General features: G+C 42.8%; 1 protein-coding gene across 1 annotated transcript in view; it reads left to right on the forward strand.

The window, feature by feature from the left end:
- SRFBP1 (serum response factor binding protein 1) overlaps positions 1-22657 on the forward strand; it is a 71916-nt gene that overhangs the window by 11633 nt on the left and 37626 nt on the right. The window contains exons 2-3 of the mRNA XM_048502540.1: positions 15858-15946; positions 17429-17501. Coding sequence (XP_048358497.1) covers positions 15858-15946; positions 17429-17501 — 162 coding nt within the window. The remainder of the gene's footprint in view (positions 1-15857; positions 15947-17428; positions 17502-22657) is intronic.

Here is a 22657-nt window from a genome sequence, read left to right on the forward strand (position 1 = left end):
CATTTCTCAGCCCATTCACCTAATTTATAAAGGTTTGCTTGGAGCTCTTCGCCATCCTTTGCGGTTCTCACCACCCTACATAATTTGCCTTGAGTCTCTTTCCAGGAGAGAAAGGCAGGGTATGTCCAAACTACTCCCCATCCCTTCTCCCTCCCTCCTTCCCTTCCTTCTTCATAGTTCATGAAATTAACAAATTAACGGGACTAATTGCAGTCTATCCATAAAAAGGAGATGATGATAGTGTGCTACCTTTCAGGATTGCTGTAAGTTCTGAATGCTTTAAATGGGTTTCATGTTACAATATTAAAGGAGGTTTAATTGAAGTCTTTTATAATGGTGTAACTTTTACTGGGTTGATTTTGACTGATCCTCAGCATGATCCCATTGCTAGACAGGCTCTTACTTGCTGTTCCTATGAAATGTATGACACCATGTCAGAACCTATTTATTTCTGTACATTCATACAAAGTCATTACACAAACTTTGAAAAGTGAAGTCAAGTTCTGGTTCTTGGTGTTTGCTTCATAGCTTTTCTATTTTACTGTGATCTCAGTCTTCAGGATAGTTTGGCAAAGTTTTGTTGGTAGTACCAATTAAACCCTCAAGCACATTTTTGAATGCTTGTGACTTGGTAAATAAAGTTACATCTAAGACGCTCAGTTTCCATTTTACATTTCTTGTCAAATAGTTGCTCTGTTTCTCTGTTTCAGATTTTCAGTATGAAATGTCCCAAACTTGGATTCAGCATAAGAAATAATTAATAGTCTTAAAGCAGTTCTGTTGTGTAGATGATGTTGAAAATAAGATCCAGAGGTCTTCTGGAAATACCACAGTATAAGCCAGCATTATCTAAGCATGTTCTTTTGCGATTTTAGGCCACAATCCAGATATTCAGTTTAGGTATGGCCAAGAGCTTGGGTGTAGCTTTTGGCATTCTGACTCTTTCTCCTTCACCTTCCCATCCTCTGTTGCAAATAGTTTTTGATGTTTCCATAGTAGATTGCTGTTGGCATAGGGAATTGCTGCTCAGAGGGGGAAAATTGTATGTTTCCGTAGCACCGTGATCTTAAATTGCAGTCTGAAATCTACTACGTAATTCTAGTTGAAATTGTGGAATGTCATAAGGTGAGGTCAGTATTCTGTTTGAAGTTAAATAAACCTCAGTGGTCTCATTTAATTATTTTTATTGTATAAACTGGCTCTAATACAAATTTGTTGTAAAATTATGAACGATTTTTTTCAATCTTTGCCCTTCTTCCTGGCTTTATTCTGTGACTGGGTGTCCATGTCAAGTTGAGAATTGCATTAGGGAGGTGGACAGTCATAGAAGAAGAGTGATGGAAGCAGTGGCAGTTAAGTACTCTCTAGGAACTTCATGTATCAGAGGCAGGCATCAGATGAAAATTCTGGGTTTGCTACTGAACATGTGGTCTAAGGCTCGATTCTCTATTTTGATTTTGCTATTGTATTCCACAGCTTTTTCTCCCATTTGATACTTTCTCTCAACATCGCCGTTTCGTACACTTAATTTTTTCTATAATTAATTTATAACTGCAAGTAGTGTAATCAAGTAAAACACATTCTGTCTTCTGTGATGTATTTAATGCAAATGAGGGAAATGGCTGATCCTATCTGAATAAATACAAGCTAAGAATATAAAGCAAAAATGCCCAAAAGGGAAATATTTAGCTTACTGCCAACTAAAAAGAACTGTGGCCATAGCATGTGTGTTCTATATAAAGTTTTCTACAGCTGTTTTCATGTCAGTTCAAAGGAGGCCTCAAAAGGGGGCTAAAATCTAGGCTTTAAAATACAGAAAACACTTTTTAGAACTAATCTTTCAAAAAATGTCCTTTTCAGATTTTTACCGCTTTTGTAAAGCCAAAAAAACAAACACTGATGTACCTAGCTGCTATTTTAAACAGCTTTAGATACTGTGTTGGAAGTTATAGATGTTGTGATTGTATTGAGTTTTGAACTCTTCATTTGGGATATTTTAGCTACTCCAGACAGTCAAGTGCTAAAAAACAAAAAACTTACAGATTATTTCCTGTCTGTGAAGAAAGTTGTCATTTATTTATGAAAAACTGTAACAAGTGTTAATTACAGGAAATTGTGTTTAGTAACATTATACATGACAGCTCATATGGCCTTCATTTTCCAAAGATGATGGACAAAATTAGAAGCATGTCTTACATCCAGTTAAAAAGAAGGAAAAACTAAACATTTCAGAAAAGAAAAGAAAAAATCAATGTCTTTGTAAATTAAATTTTTGCCATAGTGCATCCTTGGCTTTTTTGTATAGCCCATGACAGTAATAATATCATGCTTGCTATGTTTTCTTCAAATGTAAAATAGCCTATTTTGCCATCAGTGTGGGGAAGTTATCCTCCTCTGGGTGGCTCCTCCTACACACTGCAAGGTAGAGTTTATGCAAATTAAACTGATCCCTAAGAGGGAGGCAGGCTTACCCCATTTGAAAAACCATCTGGGCAAGAGTTGCTTAACCTGCTTCCTCTTGTAGGTCTCCAAAGGAGTGAGAGAGAGTGTGAATTTAGTTTATTGGAACTGGCTTCTTCCAGCCATGAACTATTCCAAAGGCAGTTAAAGCTTGTTGCATCAGCAACCAAGAGGCCAAGGCTTCTGTAAGAGCTGGTTCTTTGGCACTTTTTTCTTCATAATGGTGCCAGACCAAGTCATCAATGCCCCAGGCATTGCCCCAGGTTGTGGTGATCAGCTTAGGATCACCTGCAGATAATCCTCCTCAGCTCTCCCTGGTCCAGCAGCATCTGAGACTTTGGTTTTGGCCACTTGGGTTTGTAGCATTCAGCTGTCCCACTCTCCTCAGCTGGGATGGGCACACAGGGGGCTTTTGGACCAGTCTGTGCTTCATTGTTGGTAGAAGTGGACCTCCCCCTGGTATAGCCGCCTTTTGGCTCTACAGGACCTGTGCAGACAGCTGAAAGCTGAAATGCCAAATCCCTTAAAAATTTCCTTTGGCACTATTACACTTGGTAGGTTTTTTTAAAGAACATTTTAATCCCCTTAACCACTGGTGAAACTTGCCTCTTCTACTGGATGTGGGAGGCATCTTGAAGTGGGTGTTTCCCAACCGGATCTCAGGGAGGCAGGACTTAACCAAAGTTGTCACTTCCTGTGGTCCGAGTGGGCGTCACCTTTCTTCTCCAGTATTCTTTCCTGCCTAACAGGGAGTGCAGCACTCTTCTGAGCTCTGCTCGCAGAATTCCTTTTCCTTCTTCCCTTGTCTGCTTATACTTCGTGTTTGTCTATTGTAAGTATTGTCTAGGGGGGGAGGTGTTGTTTGGGGATCTCTTCCTCCCCAACAGGGTTCGGAAGCTCATCTTCTCCCTTCCTTCCCCCCCCCCCACTTCCCCCTCAGAACCCTCCAAGCGGCCATGGCACACTGGGGAAACGCCAGCCGCTTTTCTCCCGAGAGGGAGATCTTCTCCCAGTCCTCCGCAGAGAGGACCAGGGCAGCCCACAAGGCGCGCACACACGCGCCGGAGAACAACGCGGCCAACCAGACCCGCTCCAGGGCGGGAGGATCAACGGAGCCGACAGCAAAAAAGCCGCGAAAAGACGCCTCCTCCAAGGATGGCGCGAAGAAAAAGGCGCGAAAGCAAGCGCCTGACGTCAGCGACCCCTGCCGGCCGCCAGAGGGCGCCCAACAGCCGCAACTGCGCAGAGGAGACCACGAAATGGCTCCTCCCGGCCGCAGCAACGAGCACAGGACTGAGGGAAGACCTCAGAGCCCTGTTGCTTCGCAACCTGATGCCAACGACCCGGAGAGGGCCGCGATGAGCGCAGAAGAGGAGGAAACGATGGAGGATAACGACGGGGCTTCTCAGGCCCCCAGGCAAGATCGCGACAGGGGGGGAGGACAGCCCACGGCACCCGCCTTACCAGGGGGTTGGCAACAGGCCTCTGCCCAGGAGTTGGTGGATCTTTTTAAGAAATCCATGAGGGAAGAGATCAATTCCTATCATAAGCGATTCCATAGGCGAGGCAGATCCCCCTCCACCTCCCCTTCCCTCTCACCACCCAGATCCTCACGATCCAACACCCGCAACAGGGACCCCACCACCTTCCCAGGGGAAGAAGGGGTTAGCGAAGGGGAATGTGTGGAATCAGACCACTTCTCGGACCCAGAAGAGGCCACTCCTGAGGTGGGGGAAATAGCCCCTAGATTTTTCAAAACAGAGGACATTACCCTACTCATATCCAAGGCAATCACTGCCCGTGACCTGAAAGATTCAGAGGACGCCATTGACCACTCCTCTTCATCTTCTACCCCCTCCAAACCCATCAAGGGTTGCCCCAAAGGGGATAAAAAGAATTTTCCACATGGGGAGCCCCCCAAGGACTTTCTCCCCATTCCGGAATACTTTGAAAAACGTGCCAGGAAAGAGTGGACAAACCCCTCTGCCAGCAAAGGGTTCCCCTCCAGTTTCAAAAAACTGTACGCCTCCCCAGATTACATCCAAAGCCTGATAACCAGCCCTCTAGTAGATGCCCCCATAGCAGCACTCCAGTCGGGAGGACTTGTCTCCCAGGACGGCGATGGCAACATAAGGGACTCCTTAGATAAACGCATAGACGTGGTCTCTAAGAGACTCCATGAGGTCCTAGCCATGGCCTTCAAAATCCTGGCTTCCTCGGCCACCATGGCCAGGGCGGGCATCGTGTGGCTTCGCAAACTCCTGGACATGATTCCTACCTCCCAACAAGGAGTTAGAGAAGGAGTAGAGCGCATCTTACTGACGGTATCCTTCCTGGCAGACTCTAACTTCGATGCATTCATTTCAGTAGCCCGTGCCATGGCCATGGCTTCGGTTCCCAGGCGGCTTGCCTGGCTCCGCTCCTGGCAGGCAGACCAGCACTCCAAACAACTGGTATCCGGCTTTTCCTTCCAGGGCGGCATTCTTTTCGGCCAGGAACTGGAGAGGATCCTAGTATAGACCAAGGACAAAAAGAAGGCCATGCCAAAATACTATAGATCGGAGTCCAACGCCTCAAAGTCTGGCACCACCTTTCGTTCCCACAGAACACTTGCCAGAACACCTAGAGATGGCAGATGCTGGCAACCTCAGCAGGGATTCCGCAAGAGGTCAAACCAGGGCAACTTCAATCAGTCCTTTCGTCATCAAGCCAGATCGGGCAAGAATTTCGCCATCGACAGAAATCCCAATAACCCCAACAAATCCTGACTACACCACCCCTGTCGGCGGCCGCCTTCAGGAGTTCCAGGACCAGTGGCTGGGCGAACATGCAGATGCTTGGACCAAAGAGGTCATCCAATCGGGCTACTCCATAGAGTTCAACCAAGTACCTCCACCTCGCTTTCATGCCTTCCCGATCAACTCCAATCTGGCCAAAGCCAAACGGACACAGGAAGCCATCCAACACCTACTGACCATCAGGGCCATAGAGCCGGTACCTCATGCAGAGAGAAGCTCTGGAGTGTTCTCTCACTTCTTTACCGTTCCCAAAAGAAACGGAGATTGGAGAGCCATTCTAAACCTTCGGTTCATCAACCGTCACATCAAACTGCAACACTTCAGGATGGAAACCCTCTGCTCCATCGTGGAACACCTAAGACCAGGGGATTACTTGACCTCACTGGACCTCACCGAGGCTTACTTACACATCCCCATAAAACCCTCGCATCGCCAGTTCCTACGCTTTGCAGTGGGAGAACATCAATTCCAGTTCCGGGCTCTTTTGTTTGGACTCTCCACCGCTCCAAGAGTTTTCTCCAAGGTTCTCCTGGCCCCCATCATGCTTCTCCGTCAACAAACCATCCACGTCCACCCATACTTGGACGACATCCTCGTCAGGTCCACTTCCCGACAACAAGCGGAGAGGGATGTCGCCCAAACCCAGTCAGTTCTCCGCCGTCACGGATTCTTAATCAACGTTCCCAAAAGTCACACAACCCCATCCCAAAGAATGGAACATCTCGGAGCAATCATCGACACTTCTCAAAACACCTTATTCATACCCTCAGAGAAGATCAGCAAACTGAGGAGTTCAGTGAACTTAATCATCTCAGCCAAAAAATCTTCCCTACTCCACTTGGCCAGTGTTCTCGGTACCATGGTGTCAGTGTTCGACATGCTCCAGTGGGGCAGACTCCACGCACGCCCCCTGCAGGTCTTCCTTCGCCCCTTCCAGTATCAAATAATGAAGAAGGAGGATCGATACCTGACCCTTCCACGCCAACTCAAAGCCAGTCTCAAGTGGTGGACGGTGAAACGCAACCTCTCCAGAGGAAAAGTCTACCTACACCTAAAACGGATAGAGATCTTCACAGACGCGAGTCTACTCAGCTGGGGAGCCACAGCAAACAACCAGTTCACCCAAGGGCACTGGTCTCATCAACAAGCCACTCTTCCCATCAACCTTCTCGAGACCAGAGCGATATACCTGGCCCTTCAGCACTTCCTCCCAATGATCGAGAACTCTCCCGTCCTGATCCGCACGGACAACGTGTCAGCCAAAGCATACCTGAACAACCAGGGAGGCTCCAGGTCTTCCCTCCTTCACCAGGAAGCAAAGAAAATTCTGCACTGCTCAGAACAACATCTACTGTCACTCACCGCAGAACACATTCAGGGAAGCCTCAACATCTCAGCGGACTGGCTGAGCCGTCAAACCATCCAGGAGGCCGAATGGCAGCTCAACCCTGCCATATTCCGGATGATCACACAACACTTCGGTCAACCACAACTGGACCTGTTCGCCTCCAAAAACAACCACCAGACTCCGGCCTTCATATCCAGATTCTACCACCCAGAAGCCGTGGGAGTGGACGCTCTATCGGAATCCTGGCCCAAAGCACTTCTGTATGCCTTCCCACCTACACCAATCCTTCCCAAGGTCCTCCGGAAGGTCATAACGGAGAAGGCATCGGTGATCTTGGTGGCACCCTTCTGGCCATGACGTCCGTGGCTGTCTTCCATTCTAGACCTTTCCGTAACCACAGGTCTGACTCTTCCGACCCCAAGAGACATGTTGATCCAAGGTCCCATATGCCACCCCAAACCTCAGTGGTTCAAACTAACCGCATGGCTGTTGAACGGAGATTGTTAACAGAGAAGGGCTACTCGGATCAGGTAGCCACCACCCTCTTGGCATCTCGTCGCAACTCCACCAACAAGATCTATAACTCCTCCTGGAAGGCCTTCACCAGATGGTGCCGAAGGAAGGCCGTCGATCCTGAAAAACCCAGCATTCCTCAAATCCTCTGCTTCCTCCAAGAGGGATTCGAACAAGGATTACGAAGCGCCACACTTAGAAGACAGGTCGCGGCTCTGTCCACCATCTGCCACTCAAGCCGCACACTCCCACTCTCCAGACATCCCGACGTCATCCGCTTCCTTAAAGGAGTGACGCAACTACAACCACCCACTGTTCATCGCTTCCCCACCTGGCGACTACACCTGGTACTTTCAGCACTCACTAAATCCCCCTTTGAGCCGGTTCAAACGATCCATCTCAAATGGCTTCGCATGAAGGCACTGTTCCTCATAGCCATCACCTCAGCCAGACGGGTTTCGGAACTCCATGCCTTATCAGTGGAAAAAGAACTTTGTATTTTTCATAGGGACAGGGTTGTTCTCAAACCAGACCCCACCTTCATTCCTAAGGTCAATTCCCAATTCCACACTTCACAGGACATTGTAGTTCCCAATTTCTTCCCCAACCCTTCACATCCTAAAGAGAGGTTGTGGCATAACCTGGACGTTCGTAGAGCCTTAAAAGCATTCCTAATACGTACTGAATCTATCCGCAAGTCCAACTCAATGTTCATTAACGTATCCACGCCGAATCTGGGCCACCGATGTCCAAGGCTGCCATCAGCCGCACCATCAAGGCCTGCATCGTAGAGGCGTACAAGGCCTCCAACCAGCCGGTTCCTCATGGGATAGTGGCCCACTCCACGCGCAGTGCAGCAACTAACGCAGCCCTTAGAACCCAAACCTCAGTATCAGACATTTGCAGAGCGGCCACTTGGTCCTCTGTTTCATCCTTCATAAGGCACTATAAAATACACTCCACGGCAGCTTCAGAAGCTGTGTTTGGCAGGAGAGTATTGGAACACATCATTGGAGACTGATCCTGACCCACCCGTTTGGGGACACTGCTCTGGGAGGTCCCACTTCAAGATGCCTCCCACATCCAGTAGAACGACCCATTGGTTACTCACCGAGAAGGGGTCTTCTGCTGGAGTAAGGGAGGCATCTTGGCCCTCCCGGGATCATCATTAGTCTCCAATTCTTCCATGCTCTCCTTGTCACACTACTTGTACCTTAAGTTGGCTAGAAGCCCCAGCAGCCCAAAGTTCCATTAGTTCAGTTGGGTTTTTGTATAGTTGCTACCGTTATAATCGTTGTTATGTTGTCTTGTTGTTACTTCCTCTTGTGGTTCAATGTACACGTTACGTCCGAGAAAAGCTTTCACTGCTTGGACAGGTGTCTACTGGAGAAGAAAGGTGACGCCCACTCAGACCACAGGAAGTGACAACTTTGGTTAAGTCCTGCCTCCCTGAGATCCGGTTGGGAAACACCCACTTCAAGATGCCTCCCTTAATCCAGCAGAAGACCCCTTCTCGGTGAGTAACCAATGGGTCGTTTTCACACGGAGAGATTGCCTTCTGTAGAGAAAATGGCCAATGGAGCAGCAGCAGGAGAAATGTTGGAGAAAATGGCTGATAGGGCAGGAGTAGGTGTTTCAAATCCATCCCCGTAATTATTGTCTGAAGTTGGAATGCTCTCTTTCTCTATGTATGAAAGGCTGTTTCATTGTTCCATTTGATAAGTGTTTAGCAAGAAAAATTATTCGTGTAGCAGCTTTCCCGGCCACTCCAGAGACTGGCAAGATGATAAGCCACTGTTCCAGATGGTTTGGGGCTTCCCTGGACCATGTTGAGCTGCAGGGGGAGGTGGCTGAAACTCCAGGAAGTGGTCGAGTGCAAGTATGCCGACTTAACGACCAAATACCTAAAATATCTTGCTAAAAAGAAAATTGCCGTATATGTGAATGAGAAAAAAGTGATGGTCCCTGATAGATGGGATCATTGGAATATATATGGCTATCCTAAGTGATTATAGGTCTGACCAATCCAGAATGGTACTGTCAGCCAATCATAAGGGCTAGTGCTGGAAACTTTAAAATATTTGTATGTCTGCCTTTTACCTGAGCATCTTAGGAGGATCCAAGGCAAGTAAAAACAATATATAGCAATCTATAACAATATAAAAGAATCATTCAGACAACAAATATAAAAACATAAAAAATAAATCTAAGAATATGGCACCTTCATCAGCAGGGTATTCTCCATTTTCCCAGTGTCAAGTTGCTTCTAAAGCTCTTTGGAACAGCTGTGTTTCACAGCCTGACTGGACAGGCAGGAGAATGGGAACACCACCCCCCCACACACACACACACACACTTTTCTGAGAGGCTGTTTCCTGCAGTGGGAAGGTCCTGTTTTCTCCTCTCTGCTATTCATCCTCACAACAACCCTGTGAGTTCGGCCAGGGTGAGAGAGGCAACATTGCCTGTGAATACACTGTGCCCATTTCAACTACTGTATCATGTTTCCCTGCAGTCTGTTCCTGTGAGTGGGAATGTCACACGTTTTCTTCTCTCCACCAGCTCAACTTCACAACGACCCTGTGAGTTACACTAGAGTGAGAGAGGGTAACTGGCCAAAGGTCACCTAGCCTAAATATTTGCAATCATACAATCCAATTCATCCACACAAGCCTTTCTACATTTACCTACTCCAAACAACATGTAAGAATTACAGGCTCTCGGAGGGTTGGTATGGCCCTATGGCTTAGTCATACCCAGTGCTTCTTTAATGGGAGGTAGACCCTACCTCCCATTAAAGAGGCATCACGTACGAGTAAGTCAAAGCATTCATGCCTGATATGGAACCTTGTTTGCTGCCCTAGTTCTTCAGTTCTTCCTTTTGCACTTCATTCTAGTAGTTGAAGATGAAATTTAATTTCATCATTGAATAATGTTGCTTTGGTAAAGCTATTTGGACCATTCTGACACAGGGATCTCTTGCTTGGCTTCCAAAGTTTGCATAGGTATTTGCAGTTGTGTTATGATCTGCAAGCCTACCATAACAGTTGTGCCGTAATTGCAGCAGAAACATATGGGAACAGCATTTATTAACAAACACCCAAAAGTAGCAAAAAATGTTTCCTGCTGAGTAATCTCTGTTTACTATGGAAAGTTCCAGTGTCGCTGTCCTTAAATTATCCTTAAATCAGCATACCTGAGTTTGACCTGGTTGGGAAAGGGGAGGGGGGGAGAGAATATAAATTAAATAAAATTTAAAAAATAAATTATTGGGCTTGAAAATTTCTTCTCTATATGCATTGATAGCTTTCCATTCATTCACCTTCTGCTTGTATACAATGCTTTCTACCATCTTTCTCTAATGCCATCTGGCCTTGATGATTAAAGGGAACTTGTGCATCCAGAAGTGGAAAACATCTGAGTACCAATGCAAAAAGGAAATGTCAAAGGAGGGATTTTGCCTCTCTGCCCTGTTGATAGCCCTCTGGAGGTACTGATAGGGCTCTGTGTGAGAAAGGATACTGGATTAGATGGACCATTGGTCTGAGTCAGCAGGAGTCTTCTTAGGTTCTCAAATGCTAATAGTAGTGAAGAAAGTAGGACAGAGGCAATTTCCCTTCTCTGATGAGTTCTTCTAGGTTTAATTCATGTTGGGAATCCTGATTTGTAAGGACATAACAAACTATAATGGATTATTCAGATGTAACAAAGAACTATGATTTTCCATAAGAAGCCCCATAAGCACATAGACAACCATGTGAGGAGATAAGAAATATGAAGATTTTTGATTGATGAGAAGGGGGGGTGATAAAACATGAGAACCCAAGAATTTCCCAAATAATGACAGAGTTTGTCAGGATAACTGAAACATCAGAATCTTCACGGCAAAGATAATTGCACCCTTAAACTTCTGCTTCTACAGTTGAAAGGCCTCAAGAGGGTTTGGTGAGTGTAGGAATGCTACATTAAACTGAAGGAAAAAATATGAATCATCCTTATTCCAGGGATGCTTCAGTTGATGTGAACAAGAAGCTCACAAGGTATAATAAAAAAAGAAACAAGCATATGCAAAGCCCACAATTTAACGATTCACCAGACATCATTATATATTCAAGATGTATACATTTAGCTTCCCATCCACTATTTAATTCATTTTTTCTAGGACTATGTGATGCAGTAGAATATTTTTAGGAAACTAAAGTCAACTAATTGCTGGTTGGCAGGTGCACAGCAACATTTTAAGTTATCTTCTATAATGGCAGACAGTTGGGACACTTAACACAGCACTGTCTAGAATAGACAGTGATTTTCAGTGGATTAGGCAAAGATCTTTCCCTTCCTGCCCTGCTACTCCAGATTTTTTTAACTAGAGCTAATCAAGAATGGACTGATTTCTTGTCCAGTCACAGGCAATGATTTATAAGTTGAAGAGAAATAAATTTATTTCAATCCATTCATGGGCTTCAAAAGTTTTATCCAGTCACATGCAAGCAGCAGAAAAAGCTACGTTCATGGTTTACAAAGATGATTTTGGGCCACAAACTGGATGTGTTGGATTTAAATCATATGTTGCATACAGCTCCCCAACTCAGTTGATGAATATCTGAAGGACCAATGTTTTATTTGATAACATTTGTGATGGCTTCTCTATCCACACCTAATTAAGTCTACCAAATTAATAGTGTTGTTAGAGATGTTATGCGCTTCAAAATCAACTGACTTTAGTGAACTGAGAAAGATGTCCCTCTGGTCATGATTGCCCAGTAAATTTCGTACTACACTCCAACTTTTTAGAAAACAACAATCTCTGATAAATAGAGATGTTTCTCAGTTTTTAGGCTTCTCTCCATACCTCCAAAAGGGAGAACCAAAACTGACTGCAATTTTACATGGCACACTCACTTTCACTTTAATTTTGGAAATATTAAGATTTCTCACTACAAATGTAGATACAGGTAATCAGTCATCTGATTAACTATACTCTGTTTTAAATAAGCATAAAATACAAACTGTCTGTTCATCCAAGGGGAGCCAAAGAAGTTCACATACACTAGAAATGGCAAGACACAATGGCATATATAACTGATATGGCACTTTCCATAGAGACTGATGTGTTTAAAAGCAGTATAATACTGTCAAAGGCTTTCACGGACAGAATGACTGGGGTGTTGAGTGCTTTCCGGGCTATATGGCCGTGTTCTAGTAGCATTTTTTCTTGACATTTCACCTGCATCTGTGGCTAGAATCTTCAATATAATTCTATTTCTAAATTTCAGTTTTAAATAATTGAAAGTGTTTACCTGAATACAGCTGGAAATAGGAAAATTGTATGTAGTGGGCATTTAATAAATATGTATCTGGAACAGAAAAATATAAATATGATAGCCAGGTTGGTGTTAGGTCCCGGTAAACATAGTCCAATAATCAATCTCTGGTTCTTGATTCAGTGGTCTTCATTAAGGTACATAAGTCCAGGCCATCAGGGCAAAGCCAATTCTACTGAACGCTCATTCAGGTTACACATTTATCTCCTCTAAAGCTCCCCTCACATATTCTCAGAGCAGCATATCTGCTCATTGTTGAATCCATTTCTTCCCAGCACCCAGGTTATGCTATCAGCAACAGATAACAATGCGAAGCCCAGGGGTCAGATAATAACCTTTTCCCATTGTACCAGCATGTAAGGGGAGGCCTAGTTGTCTAACTGTTACAGGCAGCCATGAATTCTGGCCAAGGCAGCAATGGATACATATATCAAAAGCATAAACGTATCGGCCCCAGGCATACCAGGCTTGACCCTGACAATTGGCAAGCCAAGGAATTATAAATGGACAGGGGTAAGTAAAATCATGCAATATAAAGGTCTGGACTGAGTTATGCCAGGAAAGACATAAGAAATTGGGGCACTCATTCTGGACATGGAAATTTCTGTTTTCAAGTATCCACTATTCCTTTTGAGCAAGTATCACAAATCCCTTTCTACCAATATGGGATGTAGCAATAATTCTTTACTGTAGATTGCTTTTCACATTTTACACAACTGTCATGTAGTTACTCAACAGCACAAATGTAGCAGTAAGAAATGCCTTGCAGATCTAACTTATTTGGGAAATATGACCAAATATATTATCTAGCTCTCCCCTCCACTAGCCAATGGCATATATAACAGATAACTTGCATTCATGACGGTATGGTGCAGGTATGTGTGTGTGTGGGGGGTGCTTTTTTGCTCCAGCGCATCCTATTCAGATTAACAGTGCAGAGAAGTTTAGTGCTTAGGAAGAGGGGCAAGGGAGCAACAAAAGGGTGTGTTCAGGACTCAGTGATTTATGGCCAAAATTATATACTGCAAAGCCCTTGTAAGGGGTGGCAAGTATGGAAAGAAAGATTACATTAAAATAAAATGTTATGCTTGGCTACTTTGGGGGTTGCTTTATATTTGAACTGAAGGAAGGGATCCAACCTAAGCTAACATACAGCCAAGAATTTAAGAAGGCTATTAGGAATGTCAAACCAGAAGGCAGATGGGCTGGGTGAAGGGCCCTATGAAAGGTACAACACTATCAGATTTAAATAGATACAAACATGTTAAAACTGTGCTACTCATTAAGAATTAGACCAAGCAGTAAAAAGATAAGAAAATACTGATTTTATCACATAACAATATAATAGTATTAAATTTCTTGGACAGCCAAATCTTATAAACCAGTTAAACCAATTTGACAATGATCCTACATCTCCATTAAGAAAATGGATGCCAGCCCTACTGAAATTAGTTGAAATGGAGGTCCAGGATACCTGATAATTGGGCACTACAAAATCCCACATGTGCCAGCTCCCTACCCATAACTGCAGCCATAAACTGTCTGAATCCTGGTGTTACTTCAAACATTTGCAGTACAATGTACAAAGCTCAGTTCTGCACATGGCAATATCTGCACACAACTAATAGCAGCTGAGGCAGGGAGATGACACATGCAAAATCTACCATGCACCTATGTCAGCATGAAATACTGCTGAACTGGCATGCAAAGGAAGAAAAACAGTATATAATTGAGGCTCTAGTGATACATGTCCTTATTTCAGTTCAGTTCAGTTTCACACACAACTTATTTTTCTTTGAAAAGGAAAATTCTTTACACTCTTGTCCAGACGTAGAAGAGTTTTCATATATTGTCAAGATATTCATTTATACAAGAGTTCACAGTGACATTCGTTTCAGTTTAATTCCTGTTTGATACATGTGTTTTCCTTTAAGACAGCTGGGGATGTGAAATCACAAAACATCTTGAGTAGCATGCTTTTCACATTATATGAACCTCCATAAAAGGCAATGAAGTTTATAGGCCCTGCAGCCAGAGATTAGAGGGGCCCTTCTTCCAAGCTAATGAACTTGCGGGGCTCCTGTTCAAACGACTGTATTATTTATCCTAGGGTCCTGTTTCCTTATTTAAGAAATGTCTGTCCTGACTTTGGTGGGAAAACAAGTCAATGCAACTAACAATAATAACCTAATAATATAAGCATGGTGGATTGTTTCAGTTGAAATCAAATGTAATGATCTTACAACAAAACAAATGCATTAGAAATAGTGATCTGTGATGTATATATAATTAAAAGTATGAGTAAACAAAATGGACTTCATAGCCGTCAGGCCAAGTTCTTTGGAGAGTGAGTTGCACAACTCACTATGAAGTCAAAACAAAGATGATAACTGTAAAATCAAACCAAGAGTACTTCTTCTCATGACTCTGGAGCTAACTCTTTAAATATTATAGCAAGAGATTTTTGTAACACAGCAAGCATGTAACTCATATTGTGCTGTATATTAGAGTCATTCCAAATAGTATCTCTACAATTTCTGTTCAGCTCATGCATATGTTCACCTCTAATATGTTAATGGATCTTTCCTATGCTTTCGTTTTCCTTTGATGCTTGTAACTGTAGCGAAATTAGAGGCAACCCTGGCACCGACCCAGCGGGGGAGGGGGAAGGCGGCAGGTGACTGAGCACTATCACTGCACTGTCCTTGAGTCCTCGACTCCCAAACATCTCTCTTTCTGTGGTGTTGTTCTCACATTCCATGGGGAACAGGGAGGGGTTTTTATGGTGGGAATTATGAGGGGGATAAATGTAACTGTTCAAGAGCCCAGCAGAACTAGCTTTGCTAAAGCCATGTTCTAGCTGGGTCCAATAAAGACTTCTGTTTGAACAACAAGAGTCTTCTTATTGACTTCAAACTTCAGACCTAACATTATGACAGAAAACTGGCTTTTAACCTTAAACTGATGCTTAATAGAGGATGTTACTGAAGGAGGAATAAGGGTTTGCTTTAGGATAATAATTGTAAAAAATTATCATGTGAACTGGGAAAAAACCTTGTCTTGGGGAAAAAATAGTTTAGCAGAAAGTACAGGTGGGTTTGCAGCAGTGGTGGGTGCAGAAGCGAATAGATAACAAAAATGAGCAGTCTTGCTGTGCAGCCTTGTCTAGCTCTAGGAACATTAAATATGCTTAAATAGGAATGTCTTGGCTTTTTCCATAGCCTGTTTCTGTTCAGAATCCAGACATCCTTTTAGACTGTTAGTTCGTTCCTCAGCTGGTTTTTTTGTAAACCTTTTGATATTTAACAGAAATTCGAATACAGAATTTTGTGAAGTTCAGGAGGCTAATTGTACTTCAAGCTTGCATAATGCAAACTATGTTACTCAAATAATATTTCTTCTTTATAAAAATAGGTTGTGAAGATGAGAAGAGAAGTGAAAAAGGCCAGAGTTTTGACAATTCGCAAGCTAACTCGACACATTGCAAAACTAAAGTCAAAAAAGTGAGTTTCTTTTTTCCTTTATGAATTTCACTGTAAAATGCAGTTCTTTCTAGTGTCACAGTAACTTATTTCTGGGTTAGAGCCCCTCACCACCACATACACACACAATATCACAGATATGTTACATCCATTTTGGGATGATTTTGAATTTAGATGATAGCAGCAAAACTACTTTATATTACCTGGTGGTGGTTTGGCTCACTTACAATTTGGGGTGGCCCTATGGCCAACTAATTGGAAATTCCAGGAGTCACCTAGAAAAAAATGAATCTATTATGAGATCACCTATCTTTGTGAATTCTTAAAATAGGAACTACTGGGGTATGTGGATTATATTGGCATCATGTCAAAATCCACACATGCGCGTACCCCTCCCACACACACACACACACACATAAACATTGCTATTTGTTTGTGTGGGCACATTACGTTTATTGTGCAAATAGACTAGGGTATGGGGTGATCTACTTCAGAAAACAGGAGCAGGGGAAATGGTTAAATCAAGCTGTACTGCTGTCAGGTTCCAATTGAAGAGCCGCTCCCAAGTATTGCTTTTCAAAATTTAGGTTTTCCTTTCTGAGAACAATTCCTGCTGTTCGTGCAAGACCCATCTTCCCAGTATTTGTACAAGGTATTTGTACAAGGTGGGACTCCGTTTTTATTCTGTACCACCAAATGATAAAAATGCGGTTCTGTTCAGATGAAGTGAAAGCTTCCGCTGTGAGAAAAATGTCCTGATATTAAAATGGCCACAATGGATAAAACCAGCTGTATCTCTGGAATCCCTTGGATCACAGTGGTTTTAACTGCACTCTGCTCAGTGGCCTCTAGGGATTCTCCTCCACTGATCTTTTTTTGTAATTGGACCCCTGATTTGTCTAAAATGGCCACTGCAGGTAAAAACATCTGTATATCTCTGTAATCCCTTTGACTATCAGAGAGGTTTTAACTGCATTCTGCTTGGGGTCACCGAGAAATTCTTCTCCACATATAGGTTTTTCAAAACTCAAGCCTTCCAATTTCTTTTTTTTTCCTGGTCCACTAAGATGGCTTCCACTTCCTTTCAGTACAAAGAAGGTCCAGGAAGTGGCTGCAGATTAATTAAATATTGAGGTTTTATCTTTCTGTGAGACAAGGTATAGGTGAATATTTTTATTAGATGTTCTGTAAGTAGCTGAAACAGCTTTTTGTTTGGTCCTCTCAAAATTTTCTAATAGAAAATAAGGTTTCACTTGGGTATGAATTCTAAAACTGCAATGAATTGCTCATATAAATTATTTTTGCGTCTCTTTAAAGCTTTTATTAACTAGAATTTGCTTCTCCATAGACAAAAACATATTCTCATGATGTGTACATATTGGCAAAGGAAAATAGAGTGGGAGCTATTGGCATTCAGTTGGTTATGATTAGCATAACATTTTACAGTGCATAATAATGGAACATATATGTGTTGCTATAGTATTAACTGTATTTCTTGTTCAGGGGTACTGAAGATGCAGTACTGAAGAATCATAAACGTGCACAGAGGCTACTAGAAGAAATTCATGCTATGAAGGTAATGTTGTGCATCTGCCTTGAATACGTACCATACTTTGCTTAAATTACAAACATGTGCATCCGGTTCTTTTGAAATGCACTTCAATGAACACATTTGAGATTGTGTGTAGACTAAATTTTGTCTGTCAGTGTAATGTCTGTGAGAGTAACAAAATGAACTTGATGGGAGACTATTTTAAATTTGGATTTTACTGTTTAGTACTATAACTGCCAAGGTGTTGGCCTATTTTGACTTTACAAATTGCCAAGTTAAGCTTGTGTTTTTGTTCAGTGTCCTTTTAAGAATTTTAATTTCTGTTCTAAACAATTACTGTGAAGGGCCCATGCTAATCAGAAGTGTGGATGGCTATTCAAGAGACCCAACGTCATCCTTCCTAGTTGCCAGATTCTTACATTTTTGGACAGTGCTGTCACTGCTCTAGTGTGTGAGGTGGTAACCAACAAAATTAACTGAAACCAGTGTAGTTTTCTTGGTTAGCCAGGGCATTTATTAGCATTTGCAAGCCTCTTTTAATTCTCTTACATTGACATGCTAGGCCAGTGGTGGCGAACCTTTGGCACGCCAGATGTTATGGACTACAATTCCCATCAGCCTCTGCCAGCATGGCCAATTGACCATGCTGGAAGGGGCTGATGGGAATTGTAGTCCATAACATCTGGAGTGCCAAAGGTTCGCCACCACGGCGCTAGGCTATAAAATATCTGGCAAATTGTTGTGTAATAGAATTTTTGGTACTAATGACCCGCTGAATTATAGGATGACTTTTCTTTGACTTAAAAAAAATGTAAATATTGCACAGACTTAAAAACTGTTTTTGAGGTCTAACCATATGATAAATCTTGAAGGATGCTTTTATGTCTTATTATCATAAACAGATGTGCCATCATTTTTCATTACTTATTAACATTTAGAGGGATTTCAAAAGCAGGAATTCTCATCAGAAAAATGAAAAATAGCTGAAACAGCATTTTTATGCGCCTGCTGAAAGTCTGTAGCACTTCTTAAAACTGCATAGAATTTATTAAAGACTCTAGAAAAGAAATCAGATTTTTAAAAAATCTTATCAGTCTCAACTTTCCTTATTTAGGATTTTACATTTTTCCCATTTTTCCCATTTTACATTTTTCCCATTTTTCCCATTTGCAACTCTTTTCACCTTTGATCTCCTGTCTATGACTTTTAATCACCATCTCCAGACAGGTGCTTTAGTGTCTTTGGAACTGCAATGGTGCCTTGCTGGCCAAACAAATGCAAAGCCTTATATTGATCTCAGGGGCTCTACATTTTCTCTTTGTATTTCTAGCAGTTATCACACAAGTTAGGAGAGTGAAAAAGTTGCAAGATTTACAGAACTGTTCTAATTAGCTACGGGGTAAAAAATCATTATACAGTACACTGCATTATAACAGTGTAGGGTATTTTGTAATTATGATGTTAACATGCTGTGTTGTGTCAAGTTCATGAACATTAATAAAGTAAGAAGTGGTCCTAAGAAGGAGGCTCCTGTTCTGTCTCCGACACAGAATAGGCACTAAAATTAAGTATCAGAATCTCAAGAATCTTGCTTGGAAGAGATGGAAGTTTGAGGGAAAGAATATGTGGAGTTGGAAAATTACTAGTAATTAGCTATGCTGTTCTGCTTGTAGCAGCCTATGATCTGCTCTGCAGTAATTGCAAGGAAGATTATTAGGTGACGAGAATGTTTCAAAGCAGAAAATATTCCTTGTTAAAATTTTAGTAGCGGAACTTCCTTTCTACAAATGCTTATCAGTGTTTAGCTGAGTGGATTGGCACTCTCTCATCGACCTCTTGATGCTTATATGTATCTAAATCATTTCATCACTTTTATATTTTATATTCCACTGAGGTGCACTTGTGGTGCTCTCCCCTCCAGCATCTCTGTCAGGCGGGCCAATTGAGAGAGAGTGACTGACTGGCCCAGGACCACCCAGCAAAATTTATAGCCAGAGTAGGGTTTTGAACCTGATTTTTTCTTCAACCCAGTCCAGTGCTGTAACCCACTCAGGATCATGATTCTGGCAATCGAATGAGGGTCTGGTTGCTTTGGGTGGGTAATGTGTCTTTGCTTATTTCCTTTTAAGGAATGTTTTCATGCACTATACCTCAAGACAGGTATGTTTGCATCCCTTTTGTAACTAACTATAGAGTTAACTCTTCGAGAAATTCATCCTAATATAGACTGAGACGGTATGAAGTATTTCATGTAAACTATTAAAGCTTGTGAACGTTTGGGGAAAGAGTCCTTTTATTTATCTCTTTGTTCTGAAGAGTGTGCAGGTTTATCTGAAAATGTGTTAAAAACGAAAAAAGTTTCTCAAAATTCAAAAGTTCTGTTAACTGCTGACAATTTCAGACAGTACTCAAGCTTTTGCCATTGGGTATGTGAGCTGATAGTTAGATCCCACTCCATAGATGGATCATTTCTGCTAATAGTGGCACCTAGATCTGATAAAGGGAGCTTTTCCCAGATGGAAAGAAGGGTTTTGTTTTGCTGAATAAACTCTTGTGTTAAGAGGAGGCACCTTGCATTTGGGAAAGTATTGCTGTTAGTGTAGAGGTTTGCAATATCAATCTCATACAATTGTGTGTATTTGGTGGCACTCGAGAAGTACCTGTACAAAAGAAGAAATTTGTTTTCAGAGTAAATTTCAGTGATGTGGCCTGGCAGAAACCTCATTTCCCTCTCTATTATCGCTTGACATTTATTTGAGACAACTAATCAGTATATTCAGTAGTCGATGAAGCTTAGAAGCTTGAAATGCCCTTCTGTGTTGAGAAAATGACACTGGTTAAAATTTCAGCTACGTGGATGCAAAAACTGGGTTAATTGTTTGCAGGAGTTCTTAGAGTTATTGGAAGAAAAAATTGTTTTTGGATATTTCAAGGTTTTGTTTTGCCAGAACTGTACAAAACACTTATTTCAAAATTCAACAAGGAGACAGAGAACACTGTGATCCTAGCTATTTCTTTTTTTGTACATGATTTATTTCATAGAAATAAAAAATGGCCATGGAAGATTTTGTTTGTCAGGGAGGACAGTTTACATCATTTTTCTTTGTTCTTGAAAAATGATCAGTTTTCCTTTATGGATGTTCTTTCTCCTTAGTTAGGGAACTAGTGCTAATTTATGACAGGAAAACATTTTGTGCCTTTAAAACTGCCGGCACCAGTATTAACAACAGTTAGAACTAAACAGGTTCATTGAATATATGAAGCTGTCCTCAACACATGACTTTTCCATTTGTTCAGTTAACAAGAATGGATACAAGCACACTCTGGCATTACCTTCATGCAGTTGCTGGTTCATGACCATAATTTGGTATGTAAGAGTACACACCTACAACTCCTTCCCTATGATTGGTGACACTGCTTTTTGAATATTTCAAGTAACAGAGATATATGTGTATACTCCTTCCATGCATGGGTGCCATGTTCATGAGCCAATGATCACGTGGAGGCAGAGTTTGGGGCCCATATACTTGTATCCACTCCCTGTTTGTGTGTTGACCATACACAGAACAGTCATGAGTAGAGGGCTAGTGAATCACCGCTTTTGCGTGTCGTCAGTTTTGTCTGACTGAAGGTATCTATGTCTCAGAATACTTTTACCTCACCTGATTTTTGAAAAATCCCAGGGCAGTGTTGGCGAACCTATGGCACGGGTGCCAGAGGTGCCACTCAGAGCCCTCTCTGTGGGCACGCACGTACAGAGTTCATCATGTAGGGGGGGAATCGCCCCCCTCCACACACACATATCTAGGCTGTCCGGGGGCACTGGGCTCGATGTGCACGTACCTCAGTGAGCAGGGAGGACTCGGCTGGCGGGCCTGGTGCCTGTGCTCCGGGTGGCTGCTGCCCGAGGGGGGGAAGAGGTGGTGGAGATGCTAGAGAGGTGCAGAGCAGCGTGCACGGGACTTGCTGGAGGCTACAACAGGCTGGCCCCTGCTCAAGGGGGTGGGGTGGAGGCAGAGGAGTGGGGCGGAGGCACTGGAGCAGCACAGGGTAGACTGGCGGGTGCACGCAGGAGCTGCTGGAGGCTGGAGTAGGTTGGCTGCTGGAGGCTGGAGCAGGCTGGCTGCTGCTGTTCAAGGGGTTGAACAAACGAAACCTTTCCTAACACCGTGTGCCTTTCCTAACACCAGGGAAATGCTCAGACCCAAGTTTTTTGCCGATCACCTAGGCAGATCAAAAATAGGGAGGAGGAGCCAAGTTGCATTTAGGATTTTTAAAAAGCACACCAAAGTCTTTGCTAGAACTGCTTGTATTTTTCTGTTCCTGTTGCATTTTTGTGGGCAGTCAAGTGCTGTGATGACATGTGAAGGAAAAACCACAGATCAGATTACTGCTCCACCAATTTAGCTTTCCTGAAGTTATCCCACCCCTCGCACTGCATTCTTGCTTAGAATTGCCTTCCTTGACTGCCTTTTTACTTCTGTTTTGTGGTGGGGAGTTTATTGGGTTTTAAAAAGTGAAAGTTTTACTTCCCTCTTCCCCACTCCCCTCTCCCCTCCCCTGCTAGCTCCCCAGTGTGACAATAGTGTAATGATTTCACTGAGATTATTAGCATTAAACCTAAGACCTAGTTTTGGGGAAGCAGTGTAAGTAACCCTGTTAAGCGCTGTTAAACCCCACTAATTTTCATGGGAAGAACTAAAGCGCAATCCTTTACCTGGGAGTAAGTTGCTGGCAATGGGACTTGCTTCTGAGTAAACCCTCCTAGGGTCGTGATTCACCCGTTCAAAGAGTTGCACGGTTGCTTCAAAGCAAAGCCACCAACTACCCCCAAGCTTACTCCCGAGTAACGTGCACCTCACAGCCAACCGTTTTTTTCTAAACTAAAACCTCAGTATTCAGGTTAAATTGCCGTGTTGGCACTTTGCAATAATTAAGTGGGTTTTGGGTTGCAATTTGGGCACTTGCTCTCAAAAAGGTTCGCCATAACTGTCCTAGGGACTGAATCGGGGACTTTCTGCATACAAAGCAGATATTTTGCCAAGAAATAAATGAACATTTCCTCTTTTACCTGGATTCTCCATCAGAGATTGAAGCTAGTTAGGATGGTATGAACATTCTGCGTATGAATATATATTCTCAGTCTTCTGTGCACATTTGTACTTTCATGTCCTGGTATT

This window comes from Sphaerodactylus townsendi, linkage group LG07 (assembly GCF_021028975.2).
Source record: "Sphaerodactylus townsendi isolate TG3544 linkage group LG07, MPM_Stown_v2.3, whole genome shotgun sequence".
Lineage (NCBI taxonomy): Eukaryota > Metazoa > Chordata > Lepidosauria > Squamata > Sphaerodactylidae > Sphaerodactylus > Sphaerodactylus townsendi.